At 44.6% G+C, this 16,737-nt stretch overlaps 1 protein-coding gene across 1 annotated transcript in view; it reads left to right on the top strand.

Annotated features, from left to right (window-relative positions):
• The window catches only part of LOC139410043 (proprotein convertase subtilisin/kexin type 5a), a 34,277-nt gene extending 17,795 nt beyond the window's left edge, over window positions 1-16,482 (top strand). The window contains exons 22-37 of the mRNA XM_071155477.1: window positions 946-1,082; window positions 1,288-1,488; window positions 1,705-1,773; window positions 1,890-1,932; window positions 2,104-2,246; window positions 2,617-2,817; window positions 3,125-3,208; window positions 3,400-3,598; window positions 5,713-5,927; window positions 8,388-8,630; window positions 8,882-9,109; window positions 9,787-9,964; window positions 12,451-12,668; window positions 14,818-14,918; window positions 15,522-15,714; window positions 16,024-16,482. Of these exons, the coding sequence (XP_071011578.1) occupies window positions 946-1,082; window positions 1,288-1,488; window positions 1,705-1,773; window positions 1,890-1,932; window positions 2,104-2,246; window positions 2,617-2,817; window positions 3,125-3,208; window positions 3,400-3,598; window positions 5,713-5,927; window positions 8,388-8,630; window positions 8,882-9,109; window positions 9,787-9,964; window positions 12,451-12,668; window positions 14,818-14,918; window positions 15,522-15,714; window positions 16,024-16,466 (2,896 nt within the window). The 3' untranslated portion in view covers window positions 16,467-16,482. The remainder of the gene's footprint in view (window positions 1-945; window positions 1,083-1,287; window positions 1,489-1,704; window positions 1,774-1,889; window positions 1,933-2,103; window positions 2,247-2,616; window positions 2,818-3,124; window positions 3,209-3,399; window positions 3,599-5,712; window positions 5,928-8,387; window positions 8,631-8,881; window positions 9,110-9,786; window positions 9,965-12,450; window positions 12,669-14,817; window positions 14,919-15,521; window positions 15,715-16,023) is intronic.
• The last annotated feature ends 255 nt before the right edge of the window (window positions 16,483-16,737 follow it).

Raw genomic sequence — 16,737 nt, 5'->3', positions numbered from 1 at the left:
TATGAAGGAAGTTAGAGGTATCATGCTAGCAGATACCCATAGACTTCCAGTCATTGCCATTGCGCTAACGCTAGTTAGCAATGGCTCACAAAACTACCTCTTGACTTCCTTCATGCTGGACACAGACATAAAAATGGTATCGACTCACCTAGAGGGGCAATAGTTGAGACAGTCCTCACCATAGTCTTACCTAGAGGCCTATAGTTGATACAGTCCTGACATTAGACTTACCTAGAGGGGCCATAGTTGATACAGTCCTTACCATCGACTCACCTAGAAGGTTCACAGCTGATAGTCTTCACCATAGAATAACCAAGAGGGGCCATAGTTGATAAAGGGCTTCGTTGCCAAATCCCAAAGTATCCCTTTAACCTATTGTTAGGATTGTATCATCTGTGGTATCATCTGTGGCCCCTCTAGATGTGTCTATAGTCTGAGAAATATATAGATTTACTGGAGCAGATGTCATAACAAAGAGGTTGATTCAGGTGACCTTCTGTACAGTTCAGCCTTGGATATAAAATGCTCTCTTCCTGTGTCATCCTGTCTGCGACACTTATTTTTACATATAAAAGGTGCATTCTGGTAACTGTACATTCCCTTTTGGTAACACAAGGCAATTCAAAAACAGAATTAGCCTAGAGGCAACAAAAAAAAGAGCCAGCACTTTATACAGGCAATGAAAGTTCCAGATTGCACCTGTTTTTAAATCGATAGTGCGAGAATCTGGCCATTAAGCAGTTTTTCTACTTATTCAGAGTCAGATGGACTCGAAGATACCATTTTTATGTCTCTGCGTGCAGTTTGAAGCAAGTTGGAGGTAGTTTCGCGAGCCAATGCTTACTGGCGTCAGCGCAATGACTGGAAGTGTACAAGTACCGCTAGCATGCTCCACCGGAAGCACATGTAGTTTAATAGTTAGGTGCTGTTGTCTCATTGTCTCAGGTCTCTGGATCAGGGTTGCTGTGTGGCTCAGTGTGCCCGGGGGAAGTACCAGTCAGGTGGCCAGTGCCACCTGTGTGACCACACCTGTGCCATGTGCCTGGATGGAGGGCCTGCCAACTGCACCAGCTGTGACACCGGTGAGGGGAAGGGACACCTGTCATTCTAACTGACACAGTCCAGTGGACAGGTGCTCTGGCTCTGGGACAACAAACACATTGCACTTTATACCACAAAAAAAAACTATATTTTACGATAATAGACTAATAGTGTGTTGTGTGTGTGTGTGTAACGATTGTGCGTCTGTCTGACTGCCTGCCATCCATCCATATGCGTTTCCCTCAGATAAATTCAACATGGACCGCTACTTGTACAAGGGGGGTTGTGTCGACGCTTGTCCGGAAGGACATTACCATACCCAGGAGAAGAGCTGCGAGGCCTGCCCCGACAACTGCAACCTCTGCTCCTCCGCCACACACTGCCTGCGCTGTAACTCCTCCTACTACACCACTGATGGAGTCTGCACCCGCCTGGAGTGTGGAGAAGGTGACAGATATAGCCAGAATGTTGTGTTCTTATGTAATATCTGCCGCTACAGGTATGAACATGAAGAAGAAAAGTCTTTGAAGTATTTCTGTCTCCATAGAGAATTGTAATTCCCCCCCCCCCATCTCTCTCTCTGACTCACTCTCTCTCGCTCTCTTTGTCTGGCTCCCCTCTATCTGTCTGTCTTTCTGTCTCTGCCCCTCTCTCCCTCTACAGGTGAGGTGGAGGATCCAGAGTATGATGACTGTATGGCCTGTGAGGAAGGCTGTAAGAAGTGTGTACTGTGTAAGTTAGTCTACCCATGTGAACCCTATCTAACAGTTTGAACACGGCTGGCAAGGGCCACGGGGAGAGGAATAGGATGAGAAGATGTCTGAGTGTAGTTTTTCTCTATTCCTCAGATAACCCCAGGCATTGCCTATCCTGCACTGACGGCTTTTACAAGTAAGTAGAGCAAGGAATAAAAATCTTGTTTTAATCTTAACGAACCCCCCCCCCCCCCCTTTTAATTTATGGAATATCACCTCAATTGTCAGTATCCCCGTGTGTGATATGTAAATGAATGGGTGACAGGGGAAGAAGACGACACAAACCAACTTCTTGCATTGAGTTTAGATTCCAAGATGGCTGCTACAAGAACTGCCCAGCGAAGACGTTCAGCGTAGAGGAGGAGATGACCTGTGTGCCGTGTGATGAAAAGTGTGTCAGCTGTGACGAACATGAGTGCTACTGGTGTGAAACCGACCTCTTCTTATCAGGTAAGGGTTTGGTCGGTGTAACTGTGTGTGTGTGTGTGTGTGTGTGTGTGTGTGTTGGGGGTTTGTGTGTGTGCTTGTTTGTGTGTGTGTGTGTGCGTGCTTGCGTGTGTGTGTTCTTGACATGTTTTAAAGTGTGCTCTGTTCCAACCAGAGGGGAAGTGTGTGTGTGTGTGTGTGTTGGGGGTTTGTGTGTGTGCTTGTTTGTGTGTGTGCGTGCGTGCTTGCGTGTGTGTGTTCTTATGTTTTAAAGAGTGCTCTGTTCCACCCAGAGGGGAACTGTGTGTGTGTTGGGGGTTTGTGTGTGTGCGCGTGCGTGCTTTCGTGTGTGTGTGTTCTTGTTATGTTTTAAAGTGTGCTCTGTTCCACCCAGAGGGGAAGTGTGTGCCGGAGTGTCCGGACGGTTTCTACGGAGACGAAGACACCCAGGAGTGTGAAGAGTGTCACTCTGACTGTGTGACATGCAGCGGTCCCGACAGTGACGACTGTGTGTCGTGTGAGGAGGGGAAGAGCCGGGAAGAGGGGGAGTGTGTCTCTAAACAGGATTCCTGCCCTGTTAAGACCTTCCTCACTGGTGAGATTTAAAGGATCAATTTACCGAAAAATAGATGGATGTTACCACACTGTTAGGGCGTACTTTAGAAATGTATTTCATTACACAAGTTATTGTTAGACGATTGCTAATGACCTTGGCACTTCACTTTACCCTGTGAGGGAGTTTGTTACATTAACATTGCACCTTGCTGCAGGAAAGCCATTTCGAAAATGTAACTTTTTAATCCCAACAACTTTAGTTGTAGGCTATGATTATTATGTGAATAAATCCCCTGGTACTGTATGATATTGACTTGTTTGGTGTTTTCTCGTGTTCTTCCCTGCAGGTGAAGGAGAGTGTGAGGCCTGCCATGCCTCCTGTGACTCGTGTTCAGGAGAGGAGAAGAGCCAGTGTAAAACCTGTGCGAAAGGTCTGCCTGACGATATTTCTGCCTGTCAATTTGTCAGAATGTGTGTAGTGTGTGCTCGTCTGTTTCCAGTGAGGTCGCCTTAAACCCTGCGACTGGTTCAGTTCTGGTCCTGATTGCAGACCGTGACAGTGTGCGTGCTCGCGTGTGCGTCTGTGTGTATTCTGACCGTATCCTTCCTGTGCTCTTCCCAGGGCGGTTCCTGTCAGCAGAGCAGGTGTGTGTGTTGAAGTGCCCAGCGAGCTCGTTCGCCGGCCGGCTGAGCGGTGTGTGTGAGCCGTGTCCTCGGGGGTGTGTGCAGTGTGTGGACGAGCATCGCTGCACCCGCTGTCAGGTGGTACGCAAGGCCCCGCTCTACCTGCAAGACGGACAGTGTGTTCGTCAATGCCAGAGGTCAGAGTTCATATGAGTATGGTAAAGGTGATAGCTCGGGATTTAGGCAAAGAGGCCCTTGATCTACTTAGTCAGATGAACTCATGGATAGCATTTTTATGTAGTCTGTGGCTGCTAGTACGGAGCTTTTGCCCTCGTTCCCGCCCTTCCGGGAAACTGGGTCACGTTTCTGTGCCTGCGTTATTTTACGCACACTATGTAACTACTTCTCACACTCGACCCCTCCCTTCATGTTTCTCTCTTTACTCTTCTGAACCGTGATTATGTAGTCTATGTCTCTGCCTCGTATTTCTGAACAGCGGAAACAAAAACCCTGCGGCGAGATGAACAAACGTTCCCAAACATACATATTATGAAGGCTATACAACCTCATCCTGTCCGCTGTGACGAGTATTGCAGTTGCACAAGCAGCATACAGTCCATACACGTTGCATTGGTGCAAAACCAATCAGTGTTTTGTGTGAGGGTGTAGGGTCATCTTTATAGTTGCTGCCATATCGTAGCCACCAGACAGAGTTCCTGAAAAAAGAGCACTACTACTTAGACTGCCTGTCTGCCTCCTGCTTAGCCAATGTGTGCAATGATGATGAAAAATGAACATTTATATCGCTGCTTAGAATTCGTGTCTGTGTCTTGCTGGTGTTTGATATGCTGTCTAGACAGCGGCATGCAACTTCCTGCTTGAGTTTTGTGTTTGGGGCAAAAAAAAACTATCTGTGTCTTAACCATGCAGAGGCCCAACTAACTGCTATTTTGCTTCTCAATGATCATGCAAGTACTGCACGACTTGGATACCTAGCTGTTCAACTAGGCAGCCGTTCCAGGCAGCCGAGCGTGTATACGGACCGGTAACCAGAGTCTGACAATGGGCGAGTTCATTTTGCGTCGCCCGGTGCACTATAACGCCCCTCTTGAAGAAAGAACATGAAAACCGTAGGGATGGTGCCAGGTTTCCTCCTGACCTGACCAAAGAGTTCAATCTTGGTTCTCATGGTCTGAGAGTCCTTTAGGTGCCTTTTTGCAAACTCCAAGCGGGCTGAGGAGTGGCTTCCGTCTAGCCACTCTACCATAAATGCCTGATTGGTGGAGTGCTGCAGAGATGGTTGTCCTTCTCCACAGAGGAACTCTGGCGCTCTGTCAGTGACCATCAGGTTCTTGGTCACTTCCCTGACCAAGACCCTTCTCCCCCGATTGCTCAGTTTGTCCGAGCGTCCAGCTGTAGGTAGAGTCTTGGTGGTTCCAAACTTCTCCCATTTAAGAATGATGGAGGCCACTGTTTACTTGGGGACCTTCAATGCTGCAGAAATGTTTTGGTACCCTTCCCCAGATCTGTACCTCGACACAATCCTGTCTCGGAGCTCTACAGACAATTTCTTCAACCCCTATAGACAGATGTGTGCCAATCAATTGAATTTACCACAGGTTTACTCCAACCAAGTTGTAGAAACATTTCAAGGATGATCAATGGAAACAGGATACACCTGAGCTCAATTTCGAGTCTGAATATTATTATTATTTTTTTTTTTCATTTGACAAACATTTCTAAAAACCTGTTTTCACGTTATCGTTATGGGGTATTATGTGTAGATTGATTTTAGAATAAGTAATGTAAAAAATGTTTTCCCATCTTTAATCCTGCTCCTAGAAACTCCCAGAGGTTTCTGTTCCAACCCAGGGCTCATACACCATTTTGGATCATGATTCATTGCTCCTCTCCCCACACATCATTGCTGTGGAAAATGATGATATATTGTATGACATGGTGATGTATTCACCTCTTTATCTAAATGGCGTATATACCTTTCATTTTACAGAACTGGAGTGCCTGCTGAACTCTACTGTACCCACTCAAACCCTCTCAGTTGTCATGACAGCTTTCCCAGAGATGCTCTTCTCCATCACAATGTTGTGGATTGACTCCAATTGCTCACTCCCCCTTGTGGATTTAGAAGCTTTGGATTGGTCTAGGCAATTTAGACCATACTTCTACCACCAGTCCACGAGAGGGAGTGAACGAGTGCACACTTTGGGGAGAAGGGTAGAGAATGATCCCGTAAACCCCAGTGTGCAACTTAACGTCCTCTCTGCTGTGCTCTCCCACTGTGTACTTTTAGTGGGTATGCAGCGGGCCAGGTGTGTCGCGGCTGTGCGACAGGCTGTGCCTCCTGTGAGAAAAATGCCACCCACTGTCTGAGCTGTGTGGAGCCCTTCCTTCTGTACCAACACCAGTGTGTGGAGGCCTGCCCCCCTGCACACACGCTCAGAGATGGGGAGTGTCAGCACTGTCCCACAGCCTGCCAGGAGTGTAGCCCCAACAGCGAGTGCACAGGTGAGACACACCCAGACGAGAGTAGTGATGGCATATTTGTCATTTATTAAGGATCCCAATTACAGGTCTACTCTTTCTGGTGTCCAGCAACATTAAGGCAGTTATGTACCATTTCAATATGACATGACATTGCATTTCGTGACACTTTTCACAACATACAAAGTGTGTTCCCTCAGGCCACTACTCTACTATCACATATCTACAGTCTATGTGTACGTGGGTGTAGAGGGCATCTTATCATGTGTATGTGTCTCTTCAGTCTCCACCGTTCCATAAGGTGTATATTTCTATCTGTTTAAAAAAAATCTGATTCTACTGCTTGTGGGATAGAGTTCCATGTAGCCATGGCACTATGTAGTAATGTGTGCCTCCCATAATCTGTTCTGGACTTGGGGATTGTGAAGAGACCTCTGGTGGCATGTCTTTGTGGGGTACTCATGGGGTGTCTGAGCTGTGTGCTAGTAGTTTAGACGGACAACTCGGTGCATTCAGCATGTCAACACTTCTTACAAGAAAACAAGTAGTGATGAAGTCAATCTCTCCTCCACTTACATGCATATTTACATGCATGTTGTTAATATTAGCTCTCTGTGTACATTTAAGGGGCAGTCCTGCTGCCCTGTTCTGAGCCAATTTCTCGAGGTCCCTCTTTGTGGCACCTGACCACACGACTGAACAGCACACCAGGTGTGACAAAATTAGAGCCCGTAGGACCTGCCTTGTTGATAGTGTTTAAAAAGGCAGAGCAGCGCTTTATTATGGACAGACTTGACCGTTGGACAGACTTGACAGTTTACAATCCTAGGGTTTCTCCAAGCACTTTAGTCACCTCAATTTGCTAAATTTCCACGTTATTTATTACAAGATTTAGTTGAGGTTTAGGGTTTAGTGAATGATTTGTCTCAAATGCAATGCTTTTAGTTTTTTAAATATTTATTCATTGCCACCCATTCTGAAACTAACTGCAGCTCTTTGATAAGGGTTGCAGTGATTTCACTCACTGCAGTAGCTGATGTGTATAGTGTTGTCGTCCGCATACGTAGACACACTGGCTTTACTCAAGGCCATTGGCATGTCATTAGTAAAGATTGAAAAAAGTAAGGGGCCTAGACAGCTGCCCTGGGGAATTCCTGATTCTACCTGGATTATGTTGGAGAGGCTTCCATTCAAGAACACCCTCTGTGTTCTGTTAGACCGGTAACTCTTTATCCACAATATAGCAGGGGGTGTAAAGCCGTAACAAATACGTTTTTCCATCAGCAGACTATGATCGATAATGTCAAAAGCCGCACTGAAGTGTAACGAAACGGTTCCTACAATCTTTTTATCTTCAATTTCTCTCAGCCAATCATCAGTAATTTGTGTAAATGCCGTGCTTCTAAATGTCTTTCCCTATAAGCATGCTGACATTTTTTTTCACCTCTTACACACTCACTTTGCAGAATTTTAAATGCTTGTCTTTCATAATTTGATCAGTTATAGTGGCAGCGTTTGTTGCTGGCATGCCATGCCTAAATTTGCTAATCTTGCCAATAAAAAATTTAAAAATTTAAGTAAATGCCTATCAGTGGGTTTTGTGATGAATGAATGATGAAATGGAGTTGACTTTGCCTTTTTGCCCCAAATTTAATTTAAGGTGCTCCAAAGCTTTTTACTATCATTCTTTATATCATGTATCTTTGTTTCATAGTATAGTTTCTTCTTTTTATTCAGTTTAGTCACAGGACTTCTCAATTTGCAGTACGTTTGCCAATCAGTTGTGCAGCCAGACTTATTTGCCATTCCTTTTGCTTCATCCCTCTCAACCATAACATTTTTCAATTCCTCATCAATCCAAGGGGATTTAAAGGTTTTTAGCCATTTTCTTCATGGGTGCATGCTTATTAGTAACTTCAATAAGCAATTTCATAAATGTGTCAAGTGCAAGTCTGGTTGCTCCGGATTACACACCATCAACAACATAGGTATCACTACAAAACATCTTCTATGACCTCTTATACACTATATCCAGCTTTTGGAACTTTGGTTTTCCTAGATATGGCTACTATATTGTGATCACTGCATCCAATGGATTTGGATACTGCTTTAAAGCACATTTCTACAGCATTAGTAAAGATGTGATCAATATATGTTGATGATTTCATTCCTGTGCTGTTTGTAACTACCCTGGTAGGTTGACTGATAACCTGGACCAGGTTGCAGACACCAGTTACAGTTTGAAGCAGCTTGATGAAAGCCAGTCAATATTTAAATCACCCAGAAAATATACCTCTCTGTTGATGTCACATACGTTATCCAGATAAAGGGCAAAGAGAGAGAAATAAATATAAAAAATCAATAGGTAGCCAGACAGGGAACAAGAAATTCCCTATCTTAATCCATCAGTCTCCTTTCTCTCTCTCCCTCATGTCTCTCTCTCTCTCCCTCTCTCCATTCCTCCCTCCCTCGCCTCCCTCCCAGGCTGTGAGGAGTACCACTTCCTCTACGAGGGCCGCTGTGTGACGGACTGTCCCGAGAGGTTCTTCCAGGACTCTGAGCAGGGCGTGTGTGTCCGCTGTCACCCTGACTGTGCCCAGTGTGACGGTCCGGATGGGGACGACTGTGACTCTTGTGCAGACCCAGAGGCCACCCTGCACAACGGAGCCTGTCTGCCAAACTGCCCCTCCCACACCTACAGGGACAGCAGGACTGGACAGTGCAAAGGTGGGGAGGCTTGGATCTTGACGCAGTGGTTCCCAAGCATTTTAGGACTGCGATCCCCTGAAACCCTTTGAAAGTTTCATGTGACCCACCAAATAAAGAAAGCCAACCATAAGGGGAAAAGTATGCACTTCTCCAGTGTACTATAGGTCATCTAGACTCTTGACTAGGTCATCTAGATTCCATGCAACCCAGTGCTGTGACGTATCTGGTTTCTGTGTGTTATCTCGTTTCTCTGTGTCAACTTTTTCCAGACTGTGATGGCTCCTGTCTTACGTGCTCGGGGCCCCACGCTGGCTCCTGCTCCAGCTGCAGAGAGGGTCAGAGACTGGACGCCCACGGGCAGTGTGACCCCCTGGTTAACAGGTGCACCACCCGCCACTACACTGGAGAATGCCACCCATGCCACAAGTACTGCCAGCAGTGCAACGGGCCGGGCAAGAGCCACTGTCTGAGCTGCAACCAGAACCATTTTATACTGAGTGAGTGGAGTCATTCTCATTCCTCAACCCTTGATCATACAGTCTTACGCTAGCTGTGGATAAGACCATGCTAAGTGCAATGCTAAGAATAGAAGAGAAGAGGAAAAAACAGTCACTGAAAGTAGTTTTTGGTTTAGAACAGGGGTGACAAACTCATTTTGCCGTGGTGGCCTTATTCGGTTTTCATTGGGGTCCGGAGGGCGACAGTGATAATGTGTTATATTTCCTTGCCGTCAAAATTGGCAAGAAAATAGTCTTCTATCCATCGTTCTTTGAATTTTTAATGCTCCCCCGACTGTCTAGTAATTATTAGCATGCTGGACAGTCAAGAAACTGTTTGAATATAGGTCCATTATCATTTCTACACAGTTTCGATTTGATTTTAGTCTTTTTAAAGTATATTGAGTTAGTCCCCCCCCCCCCTATTTTTTTGCTCAAACCCCTGCCGGCCAGATTAGACCCTGTGTTTGACACCTCTGGTTTAGATGTTTAATTAATGAGTAGCAGTTGCAAATTTAACAAACAGACACTTTTCCATGCCAGCCGTCGTGATCGGAAATTGTTAATTTTGCCAGAGCCACCATTTCATGTTGAAGTGTGTGTGTGTGTGTGTGTGTGTGTGTGTGTGTGTGTGTGTGTGTGTGTGTGTGTGTGTGTGTGTGTGTGTGTGTGTATAGACGGTACCTGTATGGACTTCTGTCCTACTGGGTTCTACCAAGATGAGTCAAGCCAGAGATGTGAAGGATGCCACCCAGCCTGTCTCACCTGCATGGGCAGACACAGCCACGAGTGTCTCAGTTGCAAGGACCACCTATTCAGAGAGGGCAAGGAGTGTGTGGACACCTGCCAACCAAGGTTTAATTATAGTGTTGTTATTTAGTTGTCACTTTTGACTTTGGAAGATAATGTTATGATATGGTTGCTTAGTTATTTGATCCATTTTTATTTGATCCCAAAACAACTTATATTATTTATGACAGTTCTATAATTTATGAACAGTTAACATTAACTCCAGTATATGTGGCTCATGTACAGCAACTCACAAACACAACATTTTAGTGTTGTATCACCATGCTCCGTCGGACCAATGGAGTCTGGGCAGACCATCCATCATATTGTGTTGTTTCACTCGCACTCGTGTCTTCTGTGCTGTGTAATATATTGAGACCTCAGACAACAGGTACAGTCCATTGAATAACAATGGAGCTCACGACTGAGATTGAAATGGCCTTTCATATGGCCTGATAAATGCTAAGTAGACCAGATAGTATTTGAGCAGGAGTGATTGAGACGGTTACATGTAATGTGCTGTTCAATTGATGCCCAGTTTAAATATCTCAAAGAGGCTACAAAAGGCACACAAATGGTAAAAACTCATATTTATTGCTGTGACGTTTCCCAAACACACACCTACAAGCATTGGGACACACCACTGACAGTGCATTCCCAAAGTGTTCAGACCCCTTGACTTTTTCCACATTTTGTTACGTTACAGCCTTATTCTAAAATGTATTAAAAAATTGTTTTCACTCATCAATTTACACACAATACCTCATAATGACAAAGCATAAACAGGTTTTTAGAAAATATAAAACTGAAATATGACAATTACATAAGTATTCAGACCCTTCACTCAGTACTTTGTTGAAGCACCTTTGGCAGCGATTACAGCCTCGAGTCTTCTTGGGTGTGACGCTACAATCTGCATTTGGGGAGTTTCTCCCATTCTTCTCTGCAGATCGTCTCAAGCTCTGTCGGGTTGGATGGGGAGTTTCGCTGCACAGCTATTTTCAGGTCTCTCCAGAAATGTTAGATCGGTTTCAAGTTTGGGCTCTGTCTGGGCCACTCAAGGACATTCAAAGACTTGTCCCGAAGCCACTCCTGTGTTGTCTTGGCTGTGTGCTTACGGTCGTGGTCTTTGCCCCCAGTCTGAGGTCCTGAGCACTCTGGAGCAGATTTTTATCAAGGATCTCTCTGTACTTTGTTCCGTTCATCTTTCCCTCGATCCTGACTAGTCTCCCAGTCCCTGCTGCTGAAAAACATCCCCACAGCATGATGCTGCCACCACCATGCTTCACCGTAGGGATGATGCCAGGTTTTCTCCAGACGTGATGCTTGGCATTCAGGCCAAAGAGTTCAATCTTGGTTTCATCAGACCAGAGAATCTTGTTTCTCAAGGTCTGAGTCATTTAGGTGCCTTTTGGCAAAGTCCAAACGGGCTGTCATTGCTTTTTTACTGAGGAGTGGCTTCCGTCTGGTCACTCTACCATCAAGGCTTGATTGGTGGAGAGCTGCAGAGATGTTTGTCCTGGAAGGTTCTCCCATCTCCACAGAGGAACTCTGGAGCTCTGTCAGAGTGACCATCGGGTTCTTGGTCACCTCCCTGACCAAGGCCCTTCTCCCTCGATTACTCAGTGTGGCCGAGCGGCCAGCTCTAGGAAGAGTTTTGGTGGTTCCAAACTTCTTCCATTTATGAATGATGGAGGCCACTGTGTTATTCAGGACCTTCAATGCTGCAGAAATGTTTTGGTACCCTTCCTTAGATCTATGCCTCGACACAATCCTGTTTCTCATGGCTTAGGTTTTTGCTCTGATATGAACTGTCAACTGTCGGACCTTATATAGACAGATGTGTGCCAATCAATTGAATTTACCACAGGTGGACTCCAATCAAGTTGTAGAAAGATCTCAAGGATGATCAATGGAAACAGGATGCTCCTGAGCTCAAATAAAGTATTTGTTTTTAATTTTAATACATTTGGAAAAAATCTAAACTTGTTTTCGCTTTGTTATTATGGTATAATGTGTGTAGATTGATGAGGGGAAACATTTATTTAATACATTTTAGAATAAGGCTGTAACGTAACAAAATGTGGACAAAGGGGTCTGAATACTTTCCTTATGTCAGTTAAGATGGTGTCCTATGGAGACATAACATGCACAGTTTGAGCTACTCCAGGAAGTAACCTTGCAGGCTAGCTCAGTGCTGCCACTTCTCATTGAGTAACTCCAATTGAAGTCGGACCAGTGTACTGCAGGCTGCCATTAGCAACTATATTAGCCTGTAACTTCTACTGTGTGGGATTTTAAAATAATCGGTTCAAGGACATACATCTGGCGTATTAGAAGCAAATATTGGTATCATGATTGTCTTAAAAAAACACATCTCCCACACAGACACCTAGAAACAGTGACACACATCCACATATATACACACACACACACACCAATAAATAGACAGTCACACACACACGCACACACACAAACCCCTTCTAAACATCCACACATCCCTACACACCGTCAATGATGGGTGTCCCTGTCTGACTTGCACTGTCTCGCAGTCACTATGGAAACATGACCTCGAGGACGTGTGAGAGGTGTGACCCGAGCTGCGGTGAGTGCTCCGGGGGCAGGGCTGATGGCTGTCTGAACTGTGCAGATGGACTGCTCTACCTGAGGAAACAGGGACACTGTCACTCCAGCTGTCCCCAGGGCCACTATCAGGACAGCCAGCACCACACCTGTGAGCCCTGTCACTCGAGCTGCAGAACCTGCTCAGGTAGGGAGGACGAGAGACCTGTGTGTGTATGTGTCTGTCTTAGTCTCTTTTTTTCACAGTTGGATCATAAGATACTTTAAAACCCAGTCAATACTTGTTACCATAATCATGAAGGGGCTGTTTCCCGGACCTGGACCCAGATTAAGCCTATTCCAGGACTGAAAGGTACTTTCTATGGAGATTTTTCATTGAGTATGCAGTCCAGAATTAGCCTTAATCTGGTCTGGGAAAAGTACATTGATCTGTTTTTGGCATTCACAAGTGATTGAATATCGACCTATTCCTAAAACAGAGAACGACGAGAGAGATCTCCCAGTTAGCACATCTGATTCCTTAGAAGTTGTGGGAACGTATGTTTTTCGTTTCCCATTGGCTCTGGGAACAAAGCCATAAGTTTCCTGACCGGTAAAACAAAACGTTCTGAGAACGGAAGTGAACATTTTTCCCTGTTTTGGGAACGTAGATTTTTAGGTTGCAGGGGGGTTCTGAGAATGTTTCACTATCGTTCCCAAAACCTTTCCTGAGACGTTTTTTTTATGTTCTGAGAATGGAAATTATAGGTGATTTTAAGGTCATTAAATTACGTTCTGAGAACGTTTCAATAACACTGTTAGCTTAGTTTGGGTTAATTGTTTTAACCTCCAAGCACAGATGGGACACATGAAAATGTGTTTGCTTAGGCATTAATCATGCAAACACATTTATTTTTTCACTGTGGCACAGTGTCAGTGAAATTCAAACTTTTGATTTTCTGTTCTGTATCCATGGAATTAGTCAGTAGTAGTTTTTTTTTTTACTCATTCAAAGCTGTTAATTTTAGCCTATTCAAATTGACCCCATTTTCAAAGGAAACAAGCGCTCATTAAGAATTTGGTTGATGCTGAGAACGAATATTATTTTAAATATCATTCTTAGTGTTGTTTGAATCTTACTAATGTTTTTTGTGTTTTTTTGAATGGAAAGTTTTCTTAATGTTCTGGGAACATGACTTTAACTAGAACCACGAGGAAACCTGCAGAAAACATTATGCTAAAGTACTGAAATTCCCAACAAGCTCTCACAGTCTCCGAGTTCACATTCTTCACATTTTGAAGTTGTTCCAAACTTCAAATTTGTAAGTGTTTTTAAGGTTACGTTTAGACATTAACTCTGAATGGTTAAGGTAAGGGTTAAGGTTTGGGATAGGCTAAAACCAAAAATTAAAACAACTTTGTATCACTGGATTCAAACATGCAATCTTTGGCACCAGAGACAGATGCTTAGGCATTAACTCCAAATGTTTTAAGGTTAGGGTTAAGTTTAGGCATTTACGACAAAATCTTAAGGTTAGGCATTCATTCTGAATGGTTAAGGTTTGGGATAGGCTTAAAACACATCTCAAAAACAACTTTCTATCGCAAGATTTGAATGTGCAACCTTTGGAACCAAAGGCAGATGCTTACGCCCATCTGCCATCCCCGCCCATAATGCCCTAGCAAAACCATAATCTACTTGAAAGTAACAGAGTTCACTAATGCCCCTAGTGGCCGGTTTCCACGTCATTCCCCGACATCTTCAGAGATGGATGGACGTTGAATACTGATTTGTGTGGCGGCCTGACTGGAAATTCCCGCAGAAGAAAGTTGTTTCTTAATAATCTCTGAATGTTCTGAGAACATGGCTTTAAATAGAACCATGAGGAAACCTGTAGAAAACGTTATCCAGAAAGATTGAAATCCCTCAGGAGAATAAACATTCTCTGAACTATTTGACAACATTCCCTAGTGTCAAACCATTGGGAGAATGTTCTTAGAACATGACCAACATTGAAATGAAACGTAACCGCGTTTGAACTTTTAAGAAAAATCTGTTCAAGTAATGAAATACCAAGAACATTTTTGTTTTTGTCATGTTTTTGTCAAACGTGTTGAGAAGCCAAGCATCTATCCTGCATCATTCCCAGAAAGTTGTATGCAAAATAACCATAGGACAACCACACTCTCACCAAGCTCTCAGAAACATATGGTTCTCAGAACGTTATCTGTTAGCTGAGTTGTGTCTTTAAATTGACTAACTAAATCCAACAGGAAAAAAAAACAATGCACTGGAATGTCATGCCATCTACGCTACAGTCCAAGTGCCCAACAATGTAATTGTCCCATATTTCCAGGAAAAGGATCTCAGGCGTGTGACTTGTGTCACATGGGCTACACGCTGTCAGACGGAATGTGTGAGTCCCACTGCAACATGGGTCAATACCCCGTGCTACAGGTAACCACGAATACCCATTACTCACCACTCACCATCTCTGTACTGTATAATGTGCTTCATGTTAGTCACACATGTCAGGCTTGACACACTCCCTGATGTCAATGAGTCACAAATAAAGTTGCATACGTCCTGATGTCAATACAGAAATGAATGCAGTGTTAAATGACTAATTTAACTTAAATGTGTTTGATCGATAGTTGTTAGTGTTGTTTGGCTGGAGAATGGTACCTCGTTACCGGGTAGAAATGTGCCCCTAGTTAAAAGGCAGGTTTGTGGTTCTCAAGGACCGGTGCTCTGCATCCTTGACTTAAACTTACCTTGTCCTTTCACATCTGCACATGTGCATTATAGCATGTAGCGGGGCTAGGAGTTAGAGGTGGGGCTTGTGTGCTGATTCCTCACATCTTCTCTCCTTGACTCCTTCTCAAAACACATTGGAGAAGGTCCAAGGGGAGAAATATTCAGAGGAGGAGGCAGGGAAGAGGACACAGGGATAGAGAATTGAGACTCACCCCCTGTTTCTTTGTCGAGTTATCAAGGAAAATAGTTTTGAGATTCACCCTGTTTGTGTGACAGCCTGTCCACTTGTGGTCTTCTGGCCAGGATTGTGAGGACTGTGACGGTTCCTGTCTGGACTGTCGCGGACCTGGTCCATACAACTGCACCATTTGTCCTGCCCATGCCATCCTCACAACCGGGGGACGCTGTCTGCTCTGCTGTCAGAACGACATGCTAGTAGAGGGAGATTCCGAAGCGCAGCAGCAGCAAGAATGCTGCAACTGCACTGAGACAAGAGGTGGGCTCAGGGCTCTGTTCCAATATACAGACCAGCATACCCCTTAGAATGAAGCAGACTAGAGTTCAAATACTATAACATTCAAAGTACTTTAGCTGTGCTTGATTGAACTTACCTGGTGCTGTCGAACAGATAGAAAAGTGCAAACCTCACCCATCTGGCAATCCAGCCATGGTTAAAGCAAACACTAAAAGGATTTGAACGATTTTATTTAAACCCAGGTCTGGAATGAGTTTATAGTAACAGGTATCATGTTCATGTAATCAACCACCCGATCACATGTCTGTTGTCTTTCTCTCCGGTCTACAGGGGAGTGCGTCCTCAGCACTAACCTGGCCTTCCGCAATGACGAAGAGGAGTCAGCCGGGAACATGGCGCTCTTCATCATCACCTCCATCCTACTGCTGCTGGGCCTGGGTACCATAGTCTTCCTCATCCGACGCTCCCGCTCCAAGAGCCCCTCCCTCCCCGACCCCATCACGGCTCCCCGTGGCTACGAGAAGCTGGGTGGCGGGCATCATAATACCACATCCGCCGGGCACGCCAGTTCCAGCGGGCATTTCCGCGAGGCCCAGTTGGTGGATCTCACTGAGCGCTACGGGAATAAGGATGAGGAAGATGAGGACGAAGATGAGGACATAGTGTACATGGGTCAGGATGGAACGGTCTACAGGAAGTTCAGGTACGGACAGCCAGGGAATGATAATGACGACGAGCTGGAGTACGATGATGAGAGCTATACATTTCGCTGATGAGTGATTTTTACACTTTTTCTACAGTTCTACCTCTTTCTTCCTTTTTCTCTCTACCTCTTTATTTTCTCTCTCTCTCTGACTAGATCTTTCCCTCCGGGCTTGCATCCATTTTATTTGTCCTCCTTTGAAATTCAGTTAAAACAAGAATGAATAGCTATTTCATACTGAGGGGTGTTTAAAACAAATGCTGTTCATTCACAAAACTGTATGTTCTAGTCAAAGACCAGTTATTTTTAACATTTATGGGAAATGTATATTTTATTTTGTT

Source organism: Oncorhynchus clarkii, chromosome 5, assembly GCF_045791955.1.
Source record: "Oncorhynchus clarkii lewisi isolate Uvic-CL-2024 chromosome 5, UVic_Ocla_1.0, whole genome shotgun sequence".
NCBI lineage: Eukaryota > Metazoa > Chordata > Actinopteri > Salmoniformes > Salmonidae > Oncorhynchus > Oncorhynchus clarkii.
The sequence above is the reverse complement of the archived record's forward strand: the minus strand, read 5'-3'. Positions and strand labels throughout refer to the sequence as shown.